We start from the raw sequence: 25,654 nt of genomic DNA, 5'->3' as shown, positions 1-25,654 counted from the left end.
GGAATTCCAAATAACATTTTTATTAAGAAAAAACTTTAAATGATATTATGAATAGAAAACAAAAAGAGTTCTTTGAGAAATGTGAAAATTTTGAAAGCGTTAAGTTTTGCAATTAAAGAGAACTGTGCTGTTTCCACTTTAAATTCATCCCTGCCTATAATAACACCTCACTAATTTCCAAAGAAGAATTAGATTCGGTAGTTTTCATTATAGCAAGTATGTACAATGCCAACTGTTCATGCTTAGTCAAAAATGGTAATGAAAAGCAAAACATCCATTTATTGCCTTCTAATCTGCCTTAAACTAGGTTAGTAATACATAAAATTTCAGATTGCTCCTTGACATTTATAAATTATTTGTTCAAATAGATTATGACCAGCTAATGCCTCTGACATTCAAGTAAAGGAATAATTCAATTAATATTTACTGTGGACCAGCAGAGTTCATAGAAATCCAGAAAACACCAGAAAATGCAGCTTTGCGTGTTTACAGTAGTGCAAGTGGGGTATGAAGTTGCAGTCTGGAGACAGGCAGACCGGAGAATTATCATCGAGGGATGAGGTGGGATTATGTAAGAGAACTGGTGAGAAATCATTTTGAATTCTGGATTAATGCTAAAAATTTTTAATTGAAATTTTATTTTCAGTTAAAGTTAGGAAAGATAAACAGCTATTCATATAAATGTAACTCTTAGTCCCCTACCTTTGTAGACCATTTTATGATTTCAAAATCCATCTGCATCTTATCATTGAGCACACAGCCTCTGAGTATTATTATCTCTTGGGTGTTGTGATAAGACAGAACAGAGCAGTAGGAGGGTAGAACGTGGGTCCAGCCAGTGAGGTGGCAGGTACTGTGTGGTGCTGTGGCATCAGTGAGGCACCGAGCTGTGGGCAGAGTGACTCTGGAGACTCATTGCAGTTTTGGAGAGAGAACCCCAGCCTCACTGTAATTAGTGATTTGGAGAGAGGAAGCCCCAAGGTTTCCAGTCAGGAAGCAGTTGTGATAATCATGGAAAGAGTTGTGTGAAAGATGTGGCTGTGGGCTCTGCGCCTGTAGCTCAAGTGGCTAAGGCGCCAACCACATATACCAGAGCTGGGGGGTTCGAATCCAGCCCGGGCCCGCCAAACAACAATGACAACTGCAACCAGCAACCAAAAAACTGCAACCAACTGCAACCAAAAAACAGCCGGGTGTTGTGGCAGGTGCCTTTAGTCCCAGCTACTTGGAAGGCTGAGGCAAGAGAATTGCTTAAGCCAGGAGTTTGAGGTTGCTGTGAGCTGTGATGCCACGGCACTCTACCCAGGGTGACAGCTTGAGGCTCTGTCTCAAAAAAAAGAAAGAAAGATGTGGCTGTGAGAACAGTGAAGAAGGGGAGCTAGCTAAGGGTATTGATAGAAGGGCTGTGAGGTCTTTCAGAAGAATGTGGCTCTAGATTCCTAGAGGAAAGATCAGCTAGGTAAGGATTTTTAATTGGGAGATCACTGGTACTTTTCCCAAATGGTATCTTTTCTCCCAACAAAAGTGGGATCACCTAACTATTAGTTGTTTTTCACCATGGCTTTGCCGTCAGCAAGAAATCCTTCCGTAATCTATGTTTGGAAAGCATTTCAACTCATCAAGTCACATACTGAGCATTTGCTTTGTGCCAGCCATGGTATTAAGGAGGCAGCTACACTTTCTCTTCCTAGTGACAGGGCAGAAAGAACTGGAAAGGGGCTCTGGGTTATAAAAGTGGTTCCAGTGGGGAGTACAGAGGTCTGTAGGATACTGGGACGTGCCTGTAAGTACATTTAGATGCCATGGAAAAACTGAAAGGGAAAAGGATAAGGTGCTTGGGAAGACCACCATTTTGCAGCTCCTAGATTAGAGAAACATTAGGGAGGCAGAGTTAGTAGGCCTGAATGACTGGATGTGGGTGGTATGGCCTGCAGTGGGGTGGTACAGGAGTCATTCATGGTCTTAGAGCCTGGCCACATACTGTGCCCAGGCTGGATAGCACCTATCCTCAAGGTGCTATTCTAAGGAGTTAGGTCTATGGGCATGTTAACTGTTTTAACTTTGGATAGGGAAGGGGCACCTATTTCTGCATGGAGATAACAGGAAAATTTTCTTAATCTGGTTAATAGCAGTTGAGTTTTCCACAGGCACCAGCCAGACCTCTGTTGAAGTCCTAAGCTTACTGTGCACATTCCCTTGAAGTGATATGTGGATTAAATTGAGATACTTTATGTAAAGCATTGGTCATAATACTGGACACAAGAACTTAAATATTAGTATGTAAACATGTATTAAAGTGTGAATTGTTATATTCCTACTTCCTTTTAGTTTTATAAATTATCATTCATAGTCATTTGGAATGAACCAAAAGGAAGACACTAAATATTGTTTAAAGTATTTACTATATTTTGTCATGTATAATGTGCACTTTTTTTGCCCAAATTTTCAAGGGAAAAATAAGGATGCCTATTATACATGGCTAGTCCAATTCAGTATCTATATAAATGTTTTTAATTTTTTTTTTTATGCTCGTGTGTTAAAAATGTAACTCTAGAAATCAGTAATGGTATCCATATGCAAAATAATACCCTAGAATATGGTAATGGCGCTCCTCTGTGCTACCCCTCTTCTTGCCAACAAGGTTGGCTAGCATTAGGACCTTGGCAACAGGAGGGTGGAAGTGGCTGGCCTTGGTGCCTCCTTCTCTCACAAGAGGTGTGAAATGCAGAGCCAGCCACTGCAGAGGAGCTGGAGCAACCCAGGTGGCAGGTGAGATTGGTCCAGATGACCTGAGCACCTAACCTTCCCAGCACACCCTTATCCCCACATCCTCTAATTTCCTATTCCCACCCTTGTCTATCAGTGGAAACATGCCATAACCGCTCCACTCAGAACCCTGATGGGCTTATTTCCCAGGAAGCTGGTGAGGGGCCAGGGCCGGCCCTCCTGCCTCAGCTTTTGATGGTAGATCCCTGCCATTTCCATGCTGCCTTGTTCCTCATGCAGCTGGCCCCATTTGGAGACCCCCAGGCTACTGCTGAGGAGGAAGATCCCTGAGCTTGGGGTCTGGGAGACCTGGATTCTGAGACCCAGTTCTACTGAGGCCCCACTGTTGAGACCTTGGGCCTCAGTCCCCATGAAGTTTCTGTCCGTGAGGGAACCTGGCAGCAAAGCAAGGAAGCTTGGGGATGCCCGCCAGTAGATTGTAATTTTGAACCTATGACATGTCCAAACCCCCAACATATTGAGTTGGTATAATTTTCCACATTTGCCAGTAGGAAGAACCATCGAGAATGCTTGTTAATAGAATTGGAAGCTGATTCAGCGTATTTGGGTGTGGTTCAGGAGTCTTCATTTTCACCAGTCCCCTGAGTGATTTGTAGGATTTACAAGTTTGGGAAAGGCTGGTGTCATTCATTCTGATACTACTGAGTGGCCAAGAAGGTTATAGTCTCATCACTAAACAGAAATGTAAATGCACAGTACGTCACTGGGGTATATTCAGGAGCGCTTTCTCCTCAGCATGGTGTCTGGGGGCCTCTGAATGGGGCCAGCTGCATGAGACAAGGCAGCCAGAAAGAGCAGAATTTACCATCAGGATCCTGGGGCAGGCAGGGCTGGCCCTGGCCCCTCACATCAGCTTCCCAGGAAATAGGCCCACTGGGGTTCTCAGTGGAGCAGCTGTGGCCATGTTCCCACTGATAGACATGGATAGCTGTAAGAAATGAGAGGACGTGGGGACGAATGGGTCTGGGAGGGGAGGTTGGGCACTCCTGTCACCTGGACCACTCACCTGTCGCCTGGCCTTACTGCTCCTCCCGGGCTTCTCCCTGGCTGAACCTCAGGACTCCTCCCGGGAAGGAGGGCCCGCTGTACAGCCACTTCCACTCTCCTTTAAAAATTAAAACAAAAGATTATTTTCTAAAAGTTTGGGCCCAAAGGTGGGTGCACATTATATGCAGGAGCGCATTGTACAGGGCAAAATACAGTAGTTCACCTTTTCTCATTTAGATTATTCATCTGAGATGAGTTCTGGGATAGACAGAGTTAATAGAATCAGCAGACTCCTCACCACATTGAGGATTTCTAGATGACAGAACCTTCAAGACTTTTGTCATATTTGAAATGTTGTCTTCTGTCTGACCATATCTTGTATCTTGGTGTGAAGTAGGCCAGTGTGAATGCTTGCTGGGCATGCCTTATGTTCATCAAAGACACCACACCTATTTTAACATTGCTGTAGCTCAGAACACTTTAACCTTTTCTTGTCAATTTCTGGTATTTGTGCATTTTAAAACATTCATCTCCCAGCTCAATTCCCAAGTATGTGTAAAATACTAGCCTAGAATCTTAAGGTAGTGAAAGAATATCGTTGTAGGTTTGATGCCTTCCCTTTAACACTGAAATCCCTTCTTCATTTTACTGCATTTTCCTAATTTCTTGTGTTTGCTCACAGCTTTTTCAAGGGGCCCTTTGTGCTTCATTATCATTCTTTATGATGTTGTCCCCAGCTAAATTTCTTCCATTTGCCTTAGGCTTTTCTTGTATTTTAGATCTGCCATTATTTTTATTGTTCACCAATTACTATTTCTGCATACTGATTAGAGGGAGCTACTGGCTGCTCCCACCACCATTGTGTGGCTGAGCAAGGAATACGCACAGTAAGGTTTGTGTCAATGGTGAATTCCGATTAGGTGTTGCAGAGACATCCCCTTATCTCATTCCCTGCGCTCTGAAACAGGAGTTTGTGCTTGTTTGGATGTCTGTGTACAAGCACACACATGCACAAACAAGACACAACCCATGCTGATTTAAATGTTCTTAAATTAGTGATTTGCAGCGTTTACTCTATTTAATTAGAATAAGCTTTATTCTTTCTAAATTTCTAAATTATTCATCTGAAAAACCGTTTTCAACGTGTTGGTATTCTGATGCTTGTATGGCCTCTGAGCTATTATTTAGTCAGCAACAACTGTGTTACTAGTTAAGCCCTTGGTCAAAAGGATACATTGAAGTCCCGGGGATGTGTGAGTAGTCTCCACTGACTGAGGGCTGATTATATCCCACAGGGGCTTCCCTCATCCTGTTTGCTCACTGATGCCACACTCCCCAGTATCCCTCCCTATAATTGAGAAGACACTGGGGTTGGTACAAGGACAGGCGGAGAAGATGAAGAAGTCCTGGAGCTTATGCCAAGTGATTTTTGGATGGTTTTAATCACCACTTCTCAAACTTAGTACAAATAATTATCAACTATTTGAAAGTTGGTTTTTAATTTCTGGAATTTTAAGTGATTTATTTCTATTTAGGTACAGTTGTAATTACATGATTTTTGGTGAAATGTGGTTTCTAGAAAACTAGGGATCAGAAGAATGTTCTAGTAACAAGTTTTGCTGCCTACCTGAGAGACACTGAGGAAGTCTTTTTATCTCTCTATGCCTGAGTTTCCATAACTGGAGTTAATGGGAAGACATGTCCTTTTCACCTTTCCTGGGGGCAAAAATGGTAACATTTAAACATTCTTTAAAAACATCCAGGATAAATGTCATATTTATAATGACGGTAATGATGGGTCTTTGTTTTTTATAAGTACAAAAAGTTAAAAGCACAACTCTCTTAAAAATGAATAGAAACAATCCTTTTAAAGAATGTTTGGCAAGCCAAATGTAATAGGTAAAATTAGCAAACATTAAAACACATTGGGAACTTATATTTACTGATTTTGCAAGGCTGAATAGTTTTCATTTAGAATTTCATTAGCAATTTGTTTTTCAACAATTCTGTAGATGCATAGCTTTTATAGTAATAAGGAAAACTGAAGATAGTGAAATCCAGAACCCAATTATAAGGGATCACATAGGAAGAAGACTGGAGTAGAAAAAAAAAGAGGGGTAAAAATTAGTATGTTGTAAGTATAAGAATATAGAAGAATTACCTATGCCCATCACAGGGCAGCTGTATAGGGGAAACTTTGGTCGGGCTTAGGAGGAAGGTTCCTTATCTCATGTTTTTGGAGGTATGAAAAGATCTGTAGTCAGTTGAAAATAGTATCAACCTTTCCGCAACGAGCCCTATTCAGTAGGTGCGTCCTGTGCCTCATAAAGGACTCAGAGTCCCTCAAGACTTAAACTGTAAGTTGACTTTTATGATAGCGCCATTAATTCTCTTTATAACCACGTGGTAAGAGGCTATTAAGACAACAGACTTTGTTGTTTGTGTGAAATGCTTGAGATTTTAAGAGGTCAATTTTAAAATACTAATTAAAAAGCACACACAGAACGTGAGAGAATGAACCTGTTTATGGTGCAGCCGTAAAAAACAAGTAATGTTACCTTGCAGTGAACGAATTTGAGCTATGTAGCTTTAACATAAGAGAATGTAGTTATTCAGTTCTGTTTTTGCAATGGTGAAAATCTGGAAACTACACAAATGCCCCTGAATCACAAATTGAATAAGTAAGTTATTATAGGTCCATGCAGTATCAAGGAATGCAGAACCCCCAACCTACATATGTAGAGTTTTATATAAAGAGGACTATTTTTGAATGATCATATATAAACACATTTAAAAGCAATATGCTTTTAAAGTTGTGGTAAAATACACATAAAATTTACCATCTTAAATATTTTTAAGTATATAGTCAGTGGCATTAAGTATGTGTACATTGTTGAACAACCATCAGTGTCATCCAGGGTGGGGACTTTTAGTTACTTAGTTTTGCATATTTTGAATCTTTTATGAGAACATACTGCTTTTATAGAGAAAATCGATTAAGAATGTAGTCTAAGGCAGTGTTTTTCAACCTTTGTTACCTCATTATACATTTTGAACCTGTAGTTAAACTTCCTCAGTATATTTAAATAATGTTGATGAAAAGAGTACAAAAAACAATATATTTACTGTACTTTGAACTCCTTTCATAAATCATTTAAATGGTCTTTAAAAATGTTCACAGCACACTTAACATCCTCTCGGGGCACACGGGTTGAAAATCACCTGTGGCTTTGCTATACTCTGCGATATTGGGTAAGTTGTCAGTCCTCAAAGGTGAGAAGGGTGAAAATAAGACTTCGTAAACCAAATAATGTGCTGTACATTATTGCACAGATAATGTACTCACTGTATATGGAATGGGGGTTAGATTTAAAAGTATAAATATGCTAATATTCTGAAAGAATATGTAGAATAAACACAATTTTTGAAAGATGTATGGTTTATAAAAACAATGAAACGCCTCGTATGCTTATAGTGAATGAACCTTGCGGTCTCTCATAGAGCACGTCCTGGGCGCGCTGCTCTGCACTAAACTAGACTGGCATGTGCTGTGTGAAAATCAGCTGGTACTGCTTTCTCGGTTTCCCCCCAAATTATTTTTCAAAAATGTATCCTACTTATGTTTGCCATTGCTTTATAAAACAAAAATTTTTAGCTAAAAATACTATAGTTGCTTGTATTAGGCTTGTCAGCTTTTTCTTTTTTTACTTTTTTCTTTTGGTTATAGTTGATTTTGTTTAGGAGGATATGTGCTTCTGTTTGTAAGTTTAAGTTTTTATATATATATATATGTTAAACATTTTCTGTTAATACGGTGCTTCCTCATTCATATGATAGAATTAAACATGTCTGGTTAATGGGATTGTTTCCCCATCCCCTGCTATGTGGAGTATGGGTTAAAGCATTAGTGGCTTACATGTTACTATTGTTCGGGTTTCTTTACTGAAGTGCTGTAGATAACACAAAGAAGGTATTCCCTTAGTTGTGTGTGTTTGTTTGCTTGGAGGCAGGGTCTTGCTCTATCACCCAGGCTGGAGTACAGTGGCCTGGTCACAGCTAACTGCAATCTCAAACTCCTGGGCTCAAGCAAGCCTCCCAAGTGGCTGGGACTACAGGTGTACACCACCACTCCTGGATTCTCTGTTTCCTGGGGTGGTTTCAAACTTCTGCCCTCCAGTGATCCGCCCTACCTCAGCTTCCCAAAGCATAGATTCTAGGCATGAGCCACTATGCCTGGCTTAGTTGTGTTTTGAATCTAAAATACCTTGTCCTTTTAAAATATCACTTTATTTCTGGCCAATATTTACACTGTCTACTACACATCATGTAAATGGAATATGGATTGAACTGGGGAAAATCTCTTTAAAGAGGTCTTCAAAATGAATACTGCCATTTGAAAGGGTTAGAAATAAAAAAAATGGCTTTCATGTATGAGTCTTATCCTAATTCTTTTTAATTGTTATATCTCAAAATAGGCTAAACTTATGTATGTTATAAATTATGTTTGCATTATTTTATTGCTTCACCGTTCAGTGGTCCATAGTGCTTGATACAGACATAACAGGGTTATACATATACATGTAGTAAATATATTTCTTTTTTATGGTTCTGATAATGTGAACTCACTGTAAATGGCTTGAAAAATAACTTGCAGTTAACACCCTAATTTGGGTTTTAAAGACTCTATTATAAATTAAATAAAAAATATATTTTATTGTGATCATTCATTGGTAATAATAATTCTTTATAATTCACAGAAGCTTACACAGGGAAATAAAAGATCAGTTTTTATAGTTATACTTGAAAAAAGAGAAGAAACCTAGGAATTTCTGTGGATTGTAGTAGTAGAAATACACCTGAGTAGACCTTCCATTAAATTGCTAGTATTTGAGTATCTACTTTGTGTGAGACAACCCATGCAGTATTGAAAAAATTTTTAAAGATGACTGATTTAACTTTGAAGAGAGTATAGATAGTATATCTAAGAGAGATCAGATGAAATTATATTGTTAAAATAGAAGATTGATCAGGAGATGAGTCTCAAGAGATTGGAGTTGTGATGCTCTGACCTGCTTTTTGGTTATGGCCATATAAAACTAAATCATATGAGATGTTCTAGTCCTTGAAGCACCATGCTTGCAAACTCTGTCTACTGTACCCCACCCCAAACTCCCAATTCTTGCACTTTGTAAATGATTCACTAACATAAAAAAAGATACAAACTTTTTTGAATTTTAAAAATTGAAACATTTTAAAACTTTTTTCAAAATATGAATTTTTAAGTAGGAAGCTCTGTCAGCGTTCCTTTCTCTATATAATTCAGTGGCTTGGTATGGCCATTACTAAAGGTGGCTGGGCTTGAATAAAGAAAGGATTTAGTTCAGGTTTATGGAAATTTCCTATAGAATCATTTTAAAAAATGATTTAATGATTTTTTTATTCTAGTTTTTTTCCTTTTTGTGACTTTATTTATTTGAGACAGAGTCTTACTTTCTTGCTATCTGGGTAAAATGCTGTGGCATCACAGATCACAGCAACCTCCAACTCTTGGGCTCAAGTGAATCTTTTGCCTCAGCCTCCTGAGTAACTGGGACTATAGGTGCCAGCCACAACACTCAGCTATTTTTTAGAGACAGGGTCTCACTCACCCTTGCTTAGGCTGGTCTTGAACTCCTGAGCTTAAGCAATCCACCCACCTCTGCCTCCCAGGGTGCTAGGATTACAGGCGTGAGCGTGCCCAGGCCCTTATTGTGACTTTAAAACGCAACATTCCAGACATTTTAAATCCTCTGGCCAGGCATAGTGGCTTCACACTTGTAATCCCAGCACTTTAGGAGGCTAAAGTGAGAGGATCACTTGAGGCAAGGAGTTTGAGACCAGCCTGGGCAAAAGAGTGAGACCACATGTCTACAAAATATTTTTAAAATATTAGCCCCAACTCTACTGGTGCATTTCCTCAATCTTAGGTACTTAGGAACCTGAGCCCAGGGATTTGAGGTTGCAGTGAGCTGTGAAGGTGTCCCTGCGCTCTAGGTGGGGCAATAGAATGAGACCCTGTATCAACAAAAATCACTAGCATTTATTTCCATGGTAGGTAAAAATGAAACAATCTCCAAAACATAACCTCCACACATATAGTAACGGAGGATCATTATTTATAAGAGCCCGGAATTGAATTTTACCTAAGCTACTTATCTCAAAAGTAGCATCGATCTCCTAAGGTGAGGTAGTATTTGTTAAGTACTCAGAATAGTCCCTGGCAGATAGGAAGCACTATAAAAAGTTTCTGCAATCCTATTATTAAAAAATCAGGATATAGGGCAGTGCCTGTGGCTCAAAGGAGTAGGGCGCTGGCCCCATATACTGAAGGTGGTGGGTTCAAACCCAGCCCCGGCCAAAAACTGCAAAAAAAAAAAAAAAAAAGTCAGGATATAGAATAATATGAACAGTATCATGACATTTGTTATAGAGAAGGTTTGGATAATTTTCTATCTAGAAACCAGTGGATATAAAATATTTCTGGGACAGTACAACTTACGGAAATTATTTCTTTGGGAAAAGAGATAGATCCTGGAGAAGAATGTATATTTCATCAGCTTTTGGAAATCCCCTCCCCCCATCTTATTATTTTTTTTACCATATGTTGATTTTTAAAATAATGTCATGTTTAAGAGAATCTCTCTTTAGAATCTTATGTTCTTTTCAGATGGCCCTTCTGAGGCACCAGTGACAAATGGAAACACAACAGTGCCAGCCCTGAATGATGATCTGGACATCTTTGGACCGATGATTTCTAATCCCTTACCTGCAACTGTCATGCCTCCGGCTCAGGTATGTGTTAAGAATTGAGTTTTATATGTTCATTGCTTATTTCCTTTTTGAAAAGTTTCAAAATTTCAATTTTCAAAGAATTATTTTTGAGCAGTCACTAATTTGAAAGCCTTCTGTTCTTTAGACCAGGTCTTTGCAAACTAAACCTGCAGCTTGTCTTTGCAAATAAAGTGGTGCACTGGTGCTATAGAAGCAGAGTTGAATGGCTAGAACAGGGACTGTATGACCCGTGAAGCTGAAAATATTCGCTGTCTTTAAAGTTCTAACCCTTGCTTTAGGGAAGTAACAGTGTTTAGACTGAACAAGTGGAAAAACTCAGACTACCTCAACTTTAACCTGAGATTTGCAACCAAGTCACTTCAGAGGTTTCTAAACTGTATTTGTAAATAATGACTGAAATAAAATATAGCAAATTCAATACTTATATTCTTTTTTTAATGAAGATAAATGATATTTTAAATTAGCCATAAAACTTGCTGTTTTTTATTTAGTGATTTAAAAAAATATCTAGCAGAAGGCCATGGGCAGTGGCTCACGCCTGTAATCCTAGCACTCTGGGAGGCCTAGGTGGGTGAATTGCCTGAACTCAGGAGTTCCAGACCAACCTAAAAATGGCTGGCTATGGCTGGCACCTGTAGTCCCAGCTACTTGGGAGGCTGAGGCAAGAGAATTGCTTCAGCCCAAGAGTTTGAGGTTGTTTGGGGCTGTTATGCCATAGTGCTCTATCAAGGGCATCAAACTGAGACTTTGTCTCAAAAAAAAAAAAAAAATATATATATATATATATATATACGCACACACACACACACGTGTATATCTAGAACAATTATATTAATGATCAGGATATTTTAAAAATATTATGATGAAATTTTGAATTGCCTTCTCAACATCATAGAATTTCTACAGGTAAAGACATGAACTTTCAGGAAATATGTTACTCTTAACTAGGAGTTCTATTTTAAATTTATACTTGACCAACTAATTTGTTTTAGTATAGCATTATCTTTGAATAACTGAATCAAATCTGAATTGTTTAGATAGAAAGTTTTCATAAGAAAAAGTCTTATTAGGAAGACTAACAATCTATTTTTATTACACGTATTTATTGTTATGATAATTGTATAGTTACCACTAGAATTGAACAGGTAGATTTCTTAGGAATAGTTATTTTAAAATGGATCTTTATCAAAATTGTCTGCAGCAGCAGTGCTGATTCTCAGCAAAGATAGCTTATTTTATGACTTTATACCTCCCCCCTACACATAAAAAGAAAGACTAAGTATTGTTATTGTTTCAATTAATTAGCTTATGAATTTGTGCCACATGGGTGAGTTTTTTGAGCATGCATAAATTTTAGTAAAGGATTCTCTACCTTGTGAATATGAAATAGATTGATTTTACCATTTGCTGTACATCTCTGGAATCTAGTCTACTACCTAAAGGGGGTATATTGGGGGTTCAAGAAACAGTTCCAGAGTTCCCAGTGTTGGTGTGGAGAAATTTTTTCCCATCTTTTTTTTTTTTTTAAGAGACAGAGTCTCACTATGTCACCCTCAGTAGAGTGCGGTAGCGTCACAGCTCACAGCAACCTCAAACTCCTGGGCTTAAGCGATTCTCTTGCCTCAGCCTCCTGAGTAGCTGGGCCTGTACACACCCGCCACAATGCCTGGCTATTTTGTTGTTGTTGTTGTCACTACTGCAGTTGTTATTGTTTTAGCTGGCCCAGGCTGGGTTCAAATCCATATGTGGCTGGCACCATAACCACTGTGCTACAAGCGCCGAGCCTTCCCATCCTGTTTTTCATATACAATCATCACCAGTATCTAGAGCTACATAAGTGCTGAGTCCTAACCTTGCTTGGTTTATCCCTAAGATCCCTTTGACATAGAGGCCCTGCAGCTTCTTGAAGTGCAAAAAGGCATCCAGATTTTTTCTCTTTGTTATCCTGGGGTTGTAGCGCTTACAAATGCAGCTCCAAAAAAGTAAATGGAAGTTTGAGTGCTTACTAGCCTTGCTGTTTGTTTTGGCCACTTTTAGACTTTGTTCATGTTAAAGTAGATGTTACCTCGTATCTACCTTCAGCAGAAGAAACATACTGTGATGTTTAGAGGGGACTGGAGATCACAGCTTGTAGCTTCTACCGCTCTGTGTTATCTTACAAGTCTCTTTCATCCACAGGGAATAGGCCCCTGGGTTTTGAGTAGATTCTTAGATTGAAGAGAAACTAAATGTGATAAAAAAGGTCACTTAGTGATGTAGTTCCTTTGTTATCTAATAGTATTAACAGTAAATACTAAGTATACTACACCATTGTACAGAACACTTTTTGTGGTCATCAAGCCCATCCCCCTTCTATGGGAGAGGGACTGAATAGAGAAGTGACATGTCTAAGGACACACCAGTAGCTAAGTCCTGGCAGGCTGCCTCCAGCCCATGCTCTTAGCCTCTGTGACCTGTTGTTGCTTCATTGGTACCGTAGATATATTTTATTCAAAGGCATCGTAATATTTGATATTTCATCGTGTCTAATTTCTTACACATTTCAGAGTTTTTGCAAAATTAGGTTCTTTTTATTTGTAGTTCATAATTCTTCCTTAATTAGTCATAATGGATTCAAAATATTGTTCTGCTTAAATCAATGTGTGATTTACCAGAATGGAAGGTAATTAAATGGTTGAATTGAACTTTTACTTGCTACTCACCTTAGTCTATAGTTTGAGAAGAATCTTAGCCAGCTTTTACTAGTCTTCATAGAATTTTTGATACTTTTTTCATATTTAAATTGTGTCCATATAAACAGATGTGAATGTGATTGAATATTTTATGACTGCAGAGATCATGAAGGTTGGTAGTTGTGATTATATAATACGATCTTTGTGCAAGAGATAAGCAATGAAGTGAACATTTTGTGTTATATTTAATATCTGCTTGTTTATTGGTGTTTGTGTTCATTTGCTCCTTATCCACAATGGAGTGCAGGATATGGTTGGTAGGTGGTTAAAGTTTTGCTGTACTTCATTTCTGGATAGATTGTGAAACATTCTAATGTTGTGATTAAAACTTGACTAGGTGTATAAATCTTTTATGATGCAGCTTATTAAAAGACAAAACCTTTTAATCACAGCAGGACCCTCTTGCAGTCTGCTATAGTTGTAGAATTGTTATTTATTATGTTATTTATTCCAAGAGATACCAGTTCCTTGAAGTAGTAGTTGTCGAGGAGTGCTGAGCAGGTCCTTAAAACAGCAGCCACAAACTATTTTTGAACCCACTGGGTTCAGGGTTCAGGATGTAATGAGGAAAAATGTGGCATCAGCCTAGCTGGTAAATGCAATTTATTATGAAAAAGCTTCATCTACCTCTTTAACATGAGCAGATCAAGTTAAAAAACACTTGAGCCTTTTGCTCTAGATGTTTGTGTGTGGCCTGTCCTCTTGACTGTCAGTCACTATTTCACCTCCTATAGTTGTTTGTCTAATTTGATAACTTTATTTAGAGTTCAAGTAATAGATGGACTGTGCTTTTACTATGCAGAACTCGATCCCTTATTTTGGTGTTTGTCTCAGGGGTCGTCCTCTGTAACAGCAGCTGCTACGCTTTCTACAGTAACTTCTGGGGATCTAGATCTATTCACCGAGCAAACTACAAAATCGGACGAAATGGCAAAGAAACAGCTCTCCAAAGACTCCATCTTATCTCTGTACGGTACAGGAACCATTCAACAGCAAAGCACTCCTGGTAATTAATTTTGAAATCTGCTTTCAAAGAATTGTGATGACATTACTGGAAGTACATCCTTGGTAATTGTAATAATATCAATTATATTTCTTCCCTATTTTTCTGTGTAGTGGGTGCTTTTGTTGTTGCAGTTTACACAACTATGAAACTCACATGAACAAAGCATTAGAATTAAAAAATTAAGATGCATGTATAGGATTCACAAAACTTTATTCATTTATAATCAACAAGCTGTTCACATACCATTTAATGTTGTTTCACAAGCTTATAGGACATGGTTTATCTTTGAGGAATTGTTGAAATTTTATTTGCATGGAGTTTATGACTTAATATACAGTATATTGTCTTTGTACACAAACAATAAGTATTCTGAATTGTTAACATGGTACCAAAAAAGTTTTGAAATTTTGTAATTAGAATGACATACTAGCATACAATTTATTGTTTACAATTTAATGTGTCAGATCATTCCCTCTAGAATAATGAGCCGTATTTCACATATGAGCTAAAATTATATGGTAACCCACCACTTTCATTAAAGACGGATAGAGTCAACTCTCACTTGCCTGTTTGGTATTGGGAAACCAATGGTACACATCAATAGAAACCACATACGTGTCTAATCTCATGCTGTGTAGTTTGGTCTTCACAATAGAAGGTATTTCATGTGGCTGTTGCATAAGATTTACATTTCTTAATTAAATTTACTCATGTTAATTACTGATTTGTCTGCATTCTGGAAATAACTAAGTCCGAAGGTTTAAGTGTGCTGGTCTGAGCTGTGAGCGCAGACGGAAATAAAAGTTTTTGCTATGGGTGGCTCAGAAAGACAGTATTCCTTTTTCTGTGACTATATTGGAGTTCAGCTATAAGCTATCGCCCTGTTCTCTTCATTCATTTTCTTCTCATGGTTCTTGTGATGCAGGTGTATTTATGGGACCCACAAATATACCATTTACCTCACAAGCACCGACTGCATTTCAAGGTTTCCCATCAATGGGTGTACCTGTGCCTGCAGCTCCTGGCCTTATAGGAAATGTGATGGGACAGAGTGCAAGCATGATGGTAGGCATGCCCATGCCCAATGGGTTTATGGGAAACGCACAGACTGGTGTGATGCCACTTCCTCAGAATGTTGTTGGCCCACAAGGAGGAATGGTGGGACAAATGGGCGTACCCCAGAGTAAGTTTGGCCTGCCACAAGCACAACAGCCCCAGTGGAGCCTCTCACAGGTAGGGGTCACTTACTTTCCAACTTCTCCCCAATCAAAGAAACCAGATTTATTTTCCAAATGGTTTTATTTGTTTTTAATTCTAATGATGTGGCAGAAAGAATTCAGTAGGAACAGTGTTGTGTAAGATCAAACTTGCTTATAGATATTTGGAAGTTGTATCAAATAGGAGGTTGTGCTGAATAGATAAATAATTTGTCTTTATCCCTATTTTTAAAAGTATTCTGTAAAGAGATGTTAAGCATTTTTCATTTCAGATTATAACACAACTGTCATGGTGAGTATCCCTGTTTGTCAATAGCTAGAAATTATCTTGGGCATCATGAGAGACAGCCTTTTTGCCACCAAGCTTTTTTGGTAACTTTCATGAATTAGAAAAAAAGATCCGGCTTCATATTCTCAAGGCACTATTAGGGATCTAGACTCTCCTCCAGGTCATATGGTTACTTCCCTTGGATTCATAAAAATTCTTTTGTCCAGAAATCTTTGTAAAATTGCATTTTCTTTCTAAATATCCTCCAATGACTTTTGTGTTTGAGTACCCACTAGCTCAAGAGTCCCCATAAGGCATGAACAAGTCCATACCTGTGTCATTCCTTCCCGTTATAGAATCCTGTTTTTATCTAAGTTACTGTCAAGAGACAAGATTTCTATTTTAGGGACGCTGTTCTGACCGTTTGCTAGCCAGGTCCATGTTCCCAGGCTTCTTCCTTGTTCTCCAGCATTTTGGTGATCTTGGTTTCTTTTTGGTCAGTTCTTTTTCCTTGAGAGCATTCATGTAATAGTCTAGAATGATTTTTAACTAATGTTAGCAAAATCACTGTATGTCCCAAGAATGCTCTAAGTTATTTTTGCTATCACCATTTGCAGGAATATATCTAAGACATTGGTCTCTATCTTTTTGAAACTCTCAAAAATTGCCAGATGTCCGTCACAAACAGAATGCTGAAGCTTACAGCCAGCTCAAGTTAAGGTGCTAGATGCTGACTTTGGCTGTTGCCTCCAGATAGTGCAAAGGGGTGATGCTGTTCTCCAGCATTCTGTTAGAATCTATTAGCCAACGACAGGGAGTAAAAATATCCTTTAGTGGGTATGAAGACGTGGGGTTTCCCTTCAGATACTTAAGATGCCTGAGCAGTGATGTGGTTCATCTTAATGTCTTCAAATAATTGCAAATAAGTGTACCTTGTTAAGAACACACTCTAACCCCGAGCACAGCGTTTAAACCCACTCTGTTCTTTACAGTAAATCTTGCATTTCCTTCTCTTTTCACCAATTTTGGCAGTAAGAACTCCACAGAGTTAAGATGCTTATTTATATTTGACTCTGGTGTGAAAGAAAAATACATGTAATCTCGTATGAAACTTAATTTTAGTTATTTATGTTGTTAGATTAACAAAAGAAAAAAATGTACATTTTATGACTTTTTAATATTGAGAGCCATTTAGGATTTTAATAGAGAATATTAACTATCATACAAACTTTATAGGACAATTTTGGACTATTTTACTTTCTAAAATTTTCCGAGTCCTTAGTGAAGCACACTATCCTCGTGTAGTTGAAAGAGTAGTAGATTCATTTTGTAACATATACTCAGATACAAATTCAAAGATTGCTTTGGTATATTTTTTCAGTTGTGGTTCATCTTAGGGATAAGAAATTGAACCTAGAAAGTGAATAAAGTTCATGTGCAATTTAAAAGAGTTGTCTATTTTAATTTAAGAACTGACAGACTATTTCAAATTGCATACGAACTTTATGGACACCCTGTATAATATGATTGAGATATTATGTATGGGCAGTGCTAAAAAGTAGAAGAAAATAAAGACAAGAAGGGAACAAAGTAGCTATTTGCTTTCTATAAAAATTTTTTTTGAATGGTAGTCTGCCTTTACTCCAGTGCTCTAATTTTCACATTATTGGAAGAAATGTCCAACTGTGGCTGACGAAACAATAATCAAAAGTAAAATAAGCCCCTTAAACTAAGCCTTTCCTGTGTTTCACAGATGAATCAGCAAATGGCCGGCATGAGTGTCAGTAGTGCAAACCTCGCGACAGGCTTTGGCCAGCCCCCCACCACCACGGCAGGATGGTCTGGAAGCTCATCGGGTCAGACTCTGAGCACACAACTGTGGAAATGAAAACTGAGATACAAGTTTCATCCAGAACGACCACCTGACATTCCTTGCTAAAACGCATCGAGTTCCCCTGTTTATTCATGTACATACATATTTTTTCTTTTTACCCATTTGTTCATATTACGAATTACCTGATTGACCGTGTTGGTCCGTACTGATTAAATTTGATGTGGTGAAAGCAGGTTGATAAACCATTTTATGTCAAAGGCAGCTTTGCTCATATTTCCCACGATTTCATAAATGACCATTATTTCAGAAGCTGCTCAGTCAACTTGCATAATTAGTTTTACTCTCAATAAAATTATAGCTCTAATGTTTGCATATAAGGGAAGTAGTTATCATGTTAGTAATACCTCTAACAGTATAAACCCTGCCCCAAATTAGCCAGTAATCCTGTAGGAAGGTACTGTATGATCAAATGTTTTAATCATATAAATAGAATGTAAATGTATCACTGAGCACTGTTTTCTAGTGTATCAAAATTCTTTTATTTCATCATTCACTTCACTGTGCTGTTGTTATGATGTGCTTAACAGGGAACGTGGTTAGTGAAAGGAAGATAAACCTGGATGTTACTACGAAACTTAGTTTAATGAATGTTTGAGTAATTCAAATTTTATCTGCCTCTCATAATTTGGATCTCCTGTGAAGACCTTTTTCTGCACTATATGCGCACAGGGTAACTAAAACAAAGCCACTTTGAATCCTTGAAGGTATATCCAGGTTTATGACAGTAATTGTGTTTACATTTTATGGTGCCTAGTATTGACAAAATATTATTTCCCTATATTAAACAGATGAATCCATAGACCTTTCAATTGTGGGGTTTTTATTTCCTGTGATGTATATTGCCACCAACCTTCCAAAAAATTATTTAATGTTGCCAAATAGGAATTGACACTGTTGAGCTGACAAAATGCCTGTCATCTGTTTCTAAACCTGTTCATTTCTACCAAGTGTAAGGCTAGATGGGGGCCGGGAAGAAAGCAGGTAAGATACTCAGAATGGTATTTTGCAGTGTCCAGAACTGTACTGTACAGAAATTGTCCAACTTAGTGGTAGGGAGGACATGCACAGCAAGGGAGGACGACACGAGCGTCTGTACCGTCCAGGCGGCTCCTGGTACCTTACAAGCACTGGTGAAACAGACGTCCGTCAGCTGGCGTGAAAGGCTGCCCAACTGAAGGAAAATGAACAGTACCTGAAGGCTCTGCAGCCTCCACTCCACACGTCCTCGTCCTCATCCTACCCACTGCCAGGCAAACGGCACCAGGTGTCGCCTCCATTTTACACCTCGATTTTCACTGTGTCCAGGTGGTACTTTGGCTCATTGGCTAGATTAACCTTCTCTGTCCGTGTGTGCCACACGAGCACCTGCAAGACAGGGAGAGGATTTGAGTAGGGCCCTCCCAGTGCTGACGCTCAAGGTCAGGCAGCACAGACGAGCTCAGTACCTTGGTGCAGTTGCTTGCTTTGGGTTCCAGCTCTTCTACTGTCGTTATCTGTTTTAGAAAGTCAGATTCTTGCATCCCTGGCTGGGATCCACGGCGCTTAAATACAGCTTTCGGGTTGGACAGGATGACTTGAAGACTTACAGCAAATCCTTTGTGAAAAGTTAAAAAAAATGACTTTTAAAGTAAAATACTGGTGTACTTCTCTTTTTTCCACATAAATTTGGTCACATCAAAAACAATTTTTTAAATACAGATTTAAATATGAACATTACCTTTATTACATTCTCAAAAGGAAAATCAGTCATCACTATATTGTGCATTCAGTGCAAAATAGAGGTGTGCACAGGGCGCACATATGCAAAATACGACGTCTAGGCTATTGATAATAAAGGGCAAATTTTATAAGCTGCTGTTTCACAGAGAACATCACATCCCCACCTTTGACCCGGCAGGAATAGCCAAAAACTAAGTGCAGCTGAAAACGTGCAGACTCAGCCTCACTTTCCTTGGAGGGCGGGACTGCCTGCCCTTTGGCATCACTGGGCATGCTTATCAAAATCAGCACTGCCCTGATTTACTTTGCACTTAGAAGATTGAATAAAAGAAGTAAAGTCAATTAGAAAATGAATAATAAGCATTTATAATCATTTAGTTTAAATTTTTAATTTGGCTCGATCTGAAAAGGGTGGGGGCTTTGGCAGTGCAGAAGATACCAAGCCATGTGATAAATTTGTTCTTTTGTATTTCATTTACCAGAAACAAAAAAAAAAAAGGTGTAAACTTCCTTCAGTGGTTTGGTCATATGAAAAAATCATTACTGTTTAAACTGTAATTAACAAACTCTGTGTTTAAGGCTCAGCCATTAAAGCATTGTAGAAGTAATTGTTTTGCCATCTCAGCAAGTAATTATTTTGAAGGTTTGAAGCCCTGGATCTTTTTGCTCTTAATGACAAAGGTGACACTGTAAAGTTAGGCATCCTCCCAGAGTTGAAGCTGTGAAGACCAACCCTAGGAACACTTCTTAGCACCTTTTTGCCCTTCTCCATATTAAATGATTGCTGCTGCTGCCCCCTGCAAAAGACAGTTAGCAAAGTCAGTATCAAATGATAATTGATACTGAGTAATTGAGGAGTGATGAGAACACCGCAACCACCATTCTCATAACCTCTCCCGATGCCAGGCTGGGCCCATCTCCTGTTCTAGACCCTACTTACTGCGTTTTTGGGAAAACTGAACATTAAGCCACTTACAAACACAAGTTGGTACAGTAGGTGCTGAGTGAAGCAGAAAAAGAATCAAAGCATGAGCTTTAGGACTCATCCCAGTCCCCTCCTCCAGTCCTGGAGGGAGGCAGCACACGGGCAGAAAGATGCAGAATTTGGAATTGTTAGAAGCCTTGTGTTTTGCCGAGGTCCCCTATACTGGCTAAGTCCCTAACTTTTCTTGACTGTGCAACTGTCCCATTTCCTGACCTGCAAGAGAAGTGTGGCACCTTCTCAACTCAGTATTTGATGGAAAATTAATGTTGGAAGGACTCAAATGACTGGAAAGCACTATTATGGTAACACAACATATAAATAAAAGTGCCATTATAAATATTATGAGGGACAGGCAGTATTAGCCACCATGTATGGCTGGAGAATGAATACTGGTTGACAGGTAAAGGGCTTATAAAAGTTCTGGGTAGCAGAGTCACACCATTATGGAAACAAGTCTGAAGCCTTCATCAGGCAAAACTAGGCCAGCCAGGGGAGGACTCAACGAAAAGTAAAAGGTACAAATTAATACACAAAGTGCCTTTTCTAATAGGTCAAATGTTAAAAAGAGTTCTTGCTTTTTTTCACTTGCTTATAAATAAGCTTCCTCCTTTTTTATCCTGATGAGGGTGTGCCCTTCTCAGTCACACTGACACTCCTGGTAGACCTTTCACATGGCTCAAGGTGTTTACTGTATTTCTCCCTTCTCTTGAAAATAGGATCCAAATTGTACAGAAGTAATTCTGAAAATGATATGAAGCCACTTTGATCTGATTTTCTTCACTTTCCCACAAGACTTTTAACATCATCACAAACCACTTCAAGATTCAGATTAAGAGTATTTTGTTTTCCTCGACTCAGGAGTAGCCTAGCTGCTAACACAGTTACACGGCAGTATCCACACAGTTCACAGCCATTCATAGAGCCAAACATGATGCTGCCGCAAGGCCCCCTTTTCTGGCCTCACTGGAGGATGGGGGTGCATCTGGAAGGCCAGCACCCTGGAGATATTTTAGTGTGGCACACCATGGTAGCAAAGTGTTTTTCTGTTTTCTAATATAAAGGTGGGGAGAGCGCAATTCAGTTGCACCTTAACCAGTTACCTCGATTTCCTTTGCCCAGGCCCTGCTCACAGCCATCAGGCAGCGACTGCCGATTAACTGGGCCAAACCCTGGGTTACTTTTTTAGGAAGCATCTGACCTGCTGTGAAGCTGGAGAGAGTTAAAAGAGTTCTCTTCTAAAACCATAGCAAAGATGTTTTAGCTCCTAAAGCATTGATTTCCAACCTCAGATGGATAGCTTGAGTTTTTTTCAATTCCAAGTATCTATACTTCAAGTATTACATCTTTCTTCCCTTTTTAAGTGAGATTAGCTTATCTTTCAAGATGTTGCAGTAGCTTTTGAGATATTAAAATAATGGGAGTAGGATTTTCTGCCCTGGTCAGTTTTGTAAAAAAAATGGTTATGAAAAATGGTTGTTCACTGTGAAGGCAGAGATTTCCTGACTTCTTCAAATGGAGTTTGCAGGGGGGCGGGGGAGGGAGATACACGTTGCCCTCCATCTCTGCAGGTTCTACATCTGTGGATTCAACTAACCACAGGTCAAAAATACTTGAAATCAAACAGTGAAAAATAACAATTCAACAATAAAAATATAAATCTAAGAGCTATATAATAAATCAGCTAACATATAACATGTTCACATAACATTTACATTGTTTGGGGTATTATAAGTCATCAAGAGATGATTTAAAGCATATAGGAAGAAACACGTTTTTGTATGTAAATACACCATTTCCTACTGGGGACTTGAGTGTCCATGGATTTGTTATATATAGGAGTCCTCCAACCATCTCCCCTCAACAGTTACTTCCTCCTAGGCAGAAGGACAAGGCCTACCTCAATATATGCCGACTGACGTTATTAATGGAGTGGACAATCTGTAAGCCACTCAAAGGCCAACAAGCATTTTCCACTTCTGGACAAGACAGAGCCAATAGGTGCTGTTTTTTCCCCTTCTGTTCCAAATAACTAAAAACCAAGCAAAATGTTTGAAAAAAGTTTCCAAACATTGGGAAAGAGGCGTATAGGATAGAAATCTCTGAGAAAGAGAAAAGTGATCCCTACAACTGCCCCAGCTTCCTCCCTGAAGTGTGTTTTTAGGCTATACCACATGGAGGAGAACCCAAAAAGCTCTGCAATCTCTTAGAACTGAAACAATTGAGAATTTGAGGAGGCCAAAATGATTAGAATTTGCAGGGTAGGGTACTGGACAGCGATTGCCTCAAGTCTTCAGCTGAATGTGATCAGCAAGTGCACAAAAGTACCGAGGCCAGGTAAAGCCCCACTAGAAAGAAGCAGGTGAACCTGTTACTGGCTCTCACTCAGCGACAGGAATAGTGCTACCTAGGAAGAGCTGAGGTACCTGGGAGAGCACTTGGAAGATTACTGTGTCCAATGTGGGGTCAAATTCACCTGGACCTAAATGCTGAGCTGGTTCAAACTTTAAAAGCAAGCCTGGAAAGGATCAAAGTGTTTCCAAGTTAACTGAGTTGTGTCCCAGTACAAAGCTCAAAACCTCAAAAATATTTACATATGTATTTATGGGTGTGTGTGTGTACATAAAGATACATATGGTGTGTGTATGTATATATATATAGTGTGTGTGTGTATATACATATAGATGTGTGTGTATGTATATATATGTGTGTGTGTGTGTGTGTATTTCATCCATTACCTAGAAACAAAGTTCAAAATGTCTGAGACATAAAGTATACAAAGAGCAGGACAATATACAAAGAACAGGAAAATATCCCATAATGAAGGAAAAATTCAGTCAACAGAAACAAATCCAGACATCACACAGATGAGCAAGTTACAGAACAAGGACATTAAAATACACTGTAAACATGCTTCATATGTTCAAAAACATAGAGGAAAGACTCAGCATTGCTAAGTAAAGATATGGAAGACATAAAAAAGACCCAAAGTTATCTTAGTGATGAAAAGTACAATGTCTGAGGTGGAAAGTATTAATACACTAGCGTGATGAATAGCAGATAAGACATTGCAGAATAAAAGATTGGTTAATTTGAACACAATAACTACCAAATTAAACACAAAAAAGAGCCAACACACACACACACACACGCTGAATCACAACAACATGAAAGCTAAGAGGGAAAAAAATATATGAAGAAACAATGAAAAATTTACCAACTTGAAAAATCAAATATATATAAGGCTTAAATAATGCTATCAGCCAATTAGGCCTAAATATAATATAATGCTTAAATAATACTGTAAGCCAATTAGGCCTAAATGACACTTACAGAACACTTCACCCAACAATAGCAGAATATAGGCTGTTCCCAAGTTATGAACAAGATTCTGTAGATTTGCTCTTAAGTTGAATTTGTACATTGGAACAGGTACATTTGCCTATTGTAATAGCCTCTGTTCTTAAGTGTGAGTCACATGTCGGATGTTTGTAACTTGGGTACTGAATGTACACAATCTTTTCACGTTCAAATGGAACATTATCAAGGTAGACCATAGTCTATAAATCAATTCCCAATACATTTAAAAGAATTCAAGTTGCATAAAGTGTTCTCTGACCACAGAAGAATTAAGATAGAAGTTGGTAATATAAAGATATCTGGAAAATTCCCCAAATCTTTGGAAACTAAACAACTTTTTTTTTTTTTTTTTTGTAGAGACAAGAGTCTCACTTTATGGCCCTCGGTAGAGTGCCGTGGCCTCACACAGCTCACAGCAACCTCCAACTCCTGGGCTTAAGCAATTTTCTTGCCTCAGCCTCCAGAGTAGCTGGGACTACAGGCGCCCGCCACAACGCCCGGCTATTTTTTGGTTGCATTTTGGCCGGGGTCGGGTTTGAACCCGCCACCCTCGGTATATAGGGCAGGCGCCTTACCGACTGAGCCACAGGCACTGCCCCCCAACCAATTCTTAATGTATATTCCTTTCTTTTTCTTTTCTTTCTTTCTTTTTTTTTTTTAGAGACAGAGTTTTACTTTGTTACCCTTGATAGAGTGCCGTGGCATCACAGCTCGCAGAAACCTCCAGCTCTTGGGCTTAAGCAATTCCCTTGCCTCAGCCTCCAGAGAAGCTGGGACTACCAATGCCCACCACAACGCCCAGCTGTTTTTTGTTGCAGTTTGGACAGGGCTGGGTTCAAACCCGCCACCCTCGGTATATGGGGCCCGTGCCTTACTGACTGAGCCACAGGCGCCGCCCTGGAAACTAAACAACTTAACTGTAGATAAAATATAGATCAAAGAAATCAAATGGGAAATGAGAAAGTGGTTAACAGAATGAAAACAAAAACAATCAGAATTTGAGATACATCTTAAAGCAATGCTTAGATGGCAAGTTATTTTTTAAAGCACTTATTAGACAAGAAGAAAGGTCCAACTTAATGCCCTCAGCTCCCACCTAGAAAAAGTAAATGAAACCCAAAGTAAATAAAATAACGGTACTAAGAAGAGCAGAAATATTGAAATAGAAATAAAAAAGAGTAGACAAGATCAGTGAAATAAAAATCTACCCCTTGGAGGAAAAAGTCAATAACATTGACAAACATCTAGCCATCCTTATCAAGGAAAGGAGAAGGCACAAATTCCCATGTTAGAAACGAAAGAGGACATATCAGGTGTGTTCTACAAACATTAAAAATAATAAAGGAATATTACCAGCATCTTTTCATGTTATGACAGTCCAAATAGACAAATTCCTTGAAATACAAGCTACCAAAATTCACTCATGAAGAAATAGATCATCTGAAATAAGCCTGTATCAGTGAAGGAAGAAATAATAGCAGTTCTACATGAATTTTTCCAAAAAATAGAAAGGAAGAAACACTTCTCAAATCATTCTATGAGACCAGCGTTTCCTTGATAATAAAAATAGACAAAAACATTACGAGAAAAGTACAGACCAACGACCCTCATGAACACAGAGAAAAATTCTCAATTTTAGCAAGGTGGGGCCTTGGTGTGTGTCACACTTTATGGGGGCAAGACATGATTGCAAGAGGGACTTTACCTAACAATTGCAATCAGTGTACCCTCAATGAATCCCCAACAATAAAAAAAAAAAAAAAGAAAGACAGTAAGTGTCATGACTACATGAGGCTTATCCTAAGATTGCAATGTTGCTTTAACATTTCAAAATCAATGTTATTCATCATATTAACAGTAATAAGAAAAAC

General features: G+C 38.7%; 2 protein-coding genes across 4 annotated transcripts in view; one reads left to right on the top strand and one right to left on the bottom strand.

The window, feature by feature from the left end:
* The window catches only part of SMAP1 (small ArfGAP 1), a 123,219-nt gene extending 104,691 nt beyond the window's left edge, over nucleotides 1-18,528 (top strand). For both annotated transcript variants that reach the window (XM_053602080.1, XM_053602079.1), the window contains 4 exons: nucleotides 10,481-10,605; nucleotides 14,172-14,343; nucleotides 15,269-15,576; nucleotides 17,582-18,528. In XM_053602080.1, the coding sequence (XP_053458055.1) occupies nucleotides 10,481-10,605; nucleotides 14,172-14,343; nucleotides 15,269-15,576; nucleotides 17,582-17,716 (740 nt within the window). In that variant the 3' untranslated portion in view covers nucleotides 17,717-18,528. The remainder of the gene's footprint in view (nucleotides 1-10,480; nucleotides 10,606-14,171; nucleotides 14,344-15,268; nucleotides 15,577-17,581) is intronic.
* A 139-nt stretch (nucleotides 18,529-18,667) lies between these two features.
* B3GAT2 (beta-1,3-glucuronyltransferase 2) overlaps nucleotides 18,668-25,654 on the bottom strand; it is a 75,307-nt gene continuing 68,320 nt past the window's right edge. Inside the window, exons 3-4 of one of the 2 annotated variants that reach the window (XM_053602082.1) lie at nucleotides 19,168-19,316; nucleotides 18,668-19,087 (exon numbers count right to left, since the gene is read on the bottom strand). In XM_053602082.1, coding sequence (XP_053458057.1) covers nucleotides 19,001-19,087; nucleotides 19,168-19,316 — 236 coding nt within the window. In that variant the 3' untranslated portion in view covers nucleotides 18,668-19,000. Of the gene's footprint in view, nucleotides 19,317-25,654 lie in introns of both variants that reach the window. The other variant, XM_053602081.1, reaches the window with a different exon arrangement.

The sequence above is a fragment of the Nycticebus coucang genome, chromosome 9 (assembly GCF_027406575.1).
Source record: "Nycticebus coucang isolate mNycCou1 chromosome 9, mNycCou1.pri, whole genome shotgun sequence".
Classification (NCBI taxonomy): Eukaryota; Metazoa; Chordata; class Mammalia; order Primates; family Lorisidae; genus Nycticebus; species Nycticebus coucang.
Note: the sequence above shows the minus strand (reverse complement) of the source record. Positions and strands in the feature narration are given on the sequence as shown.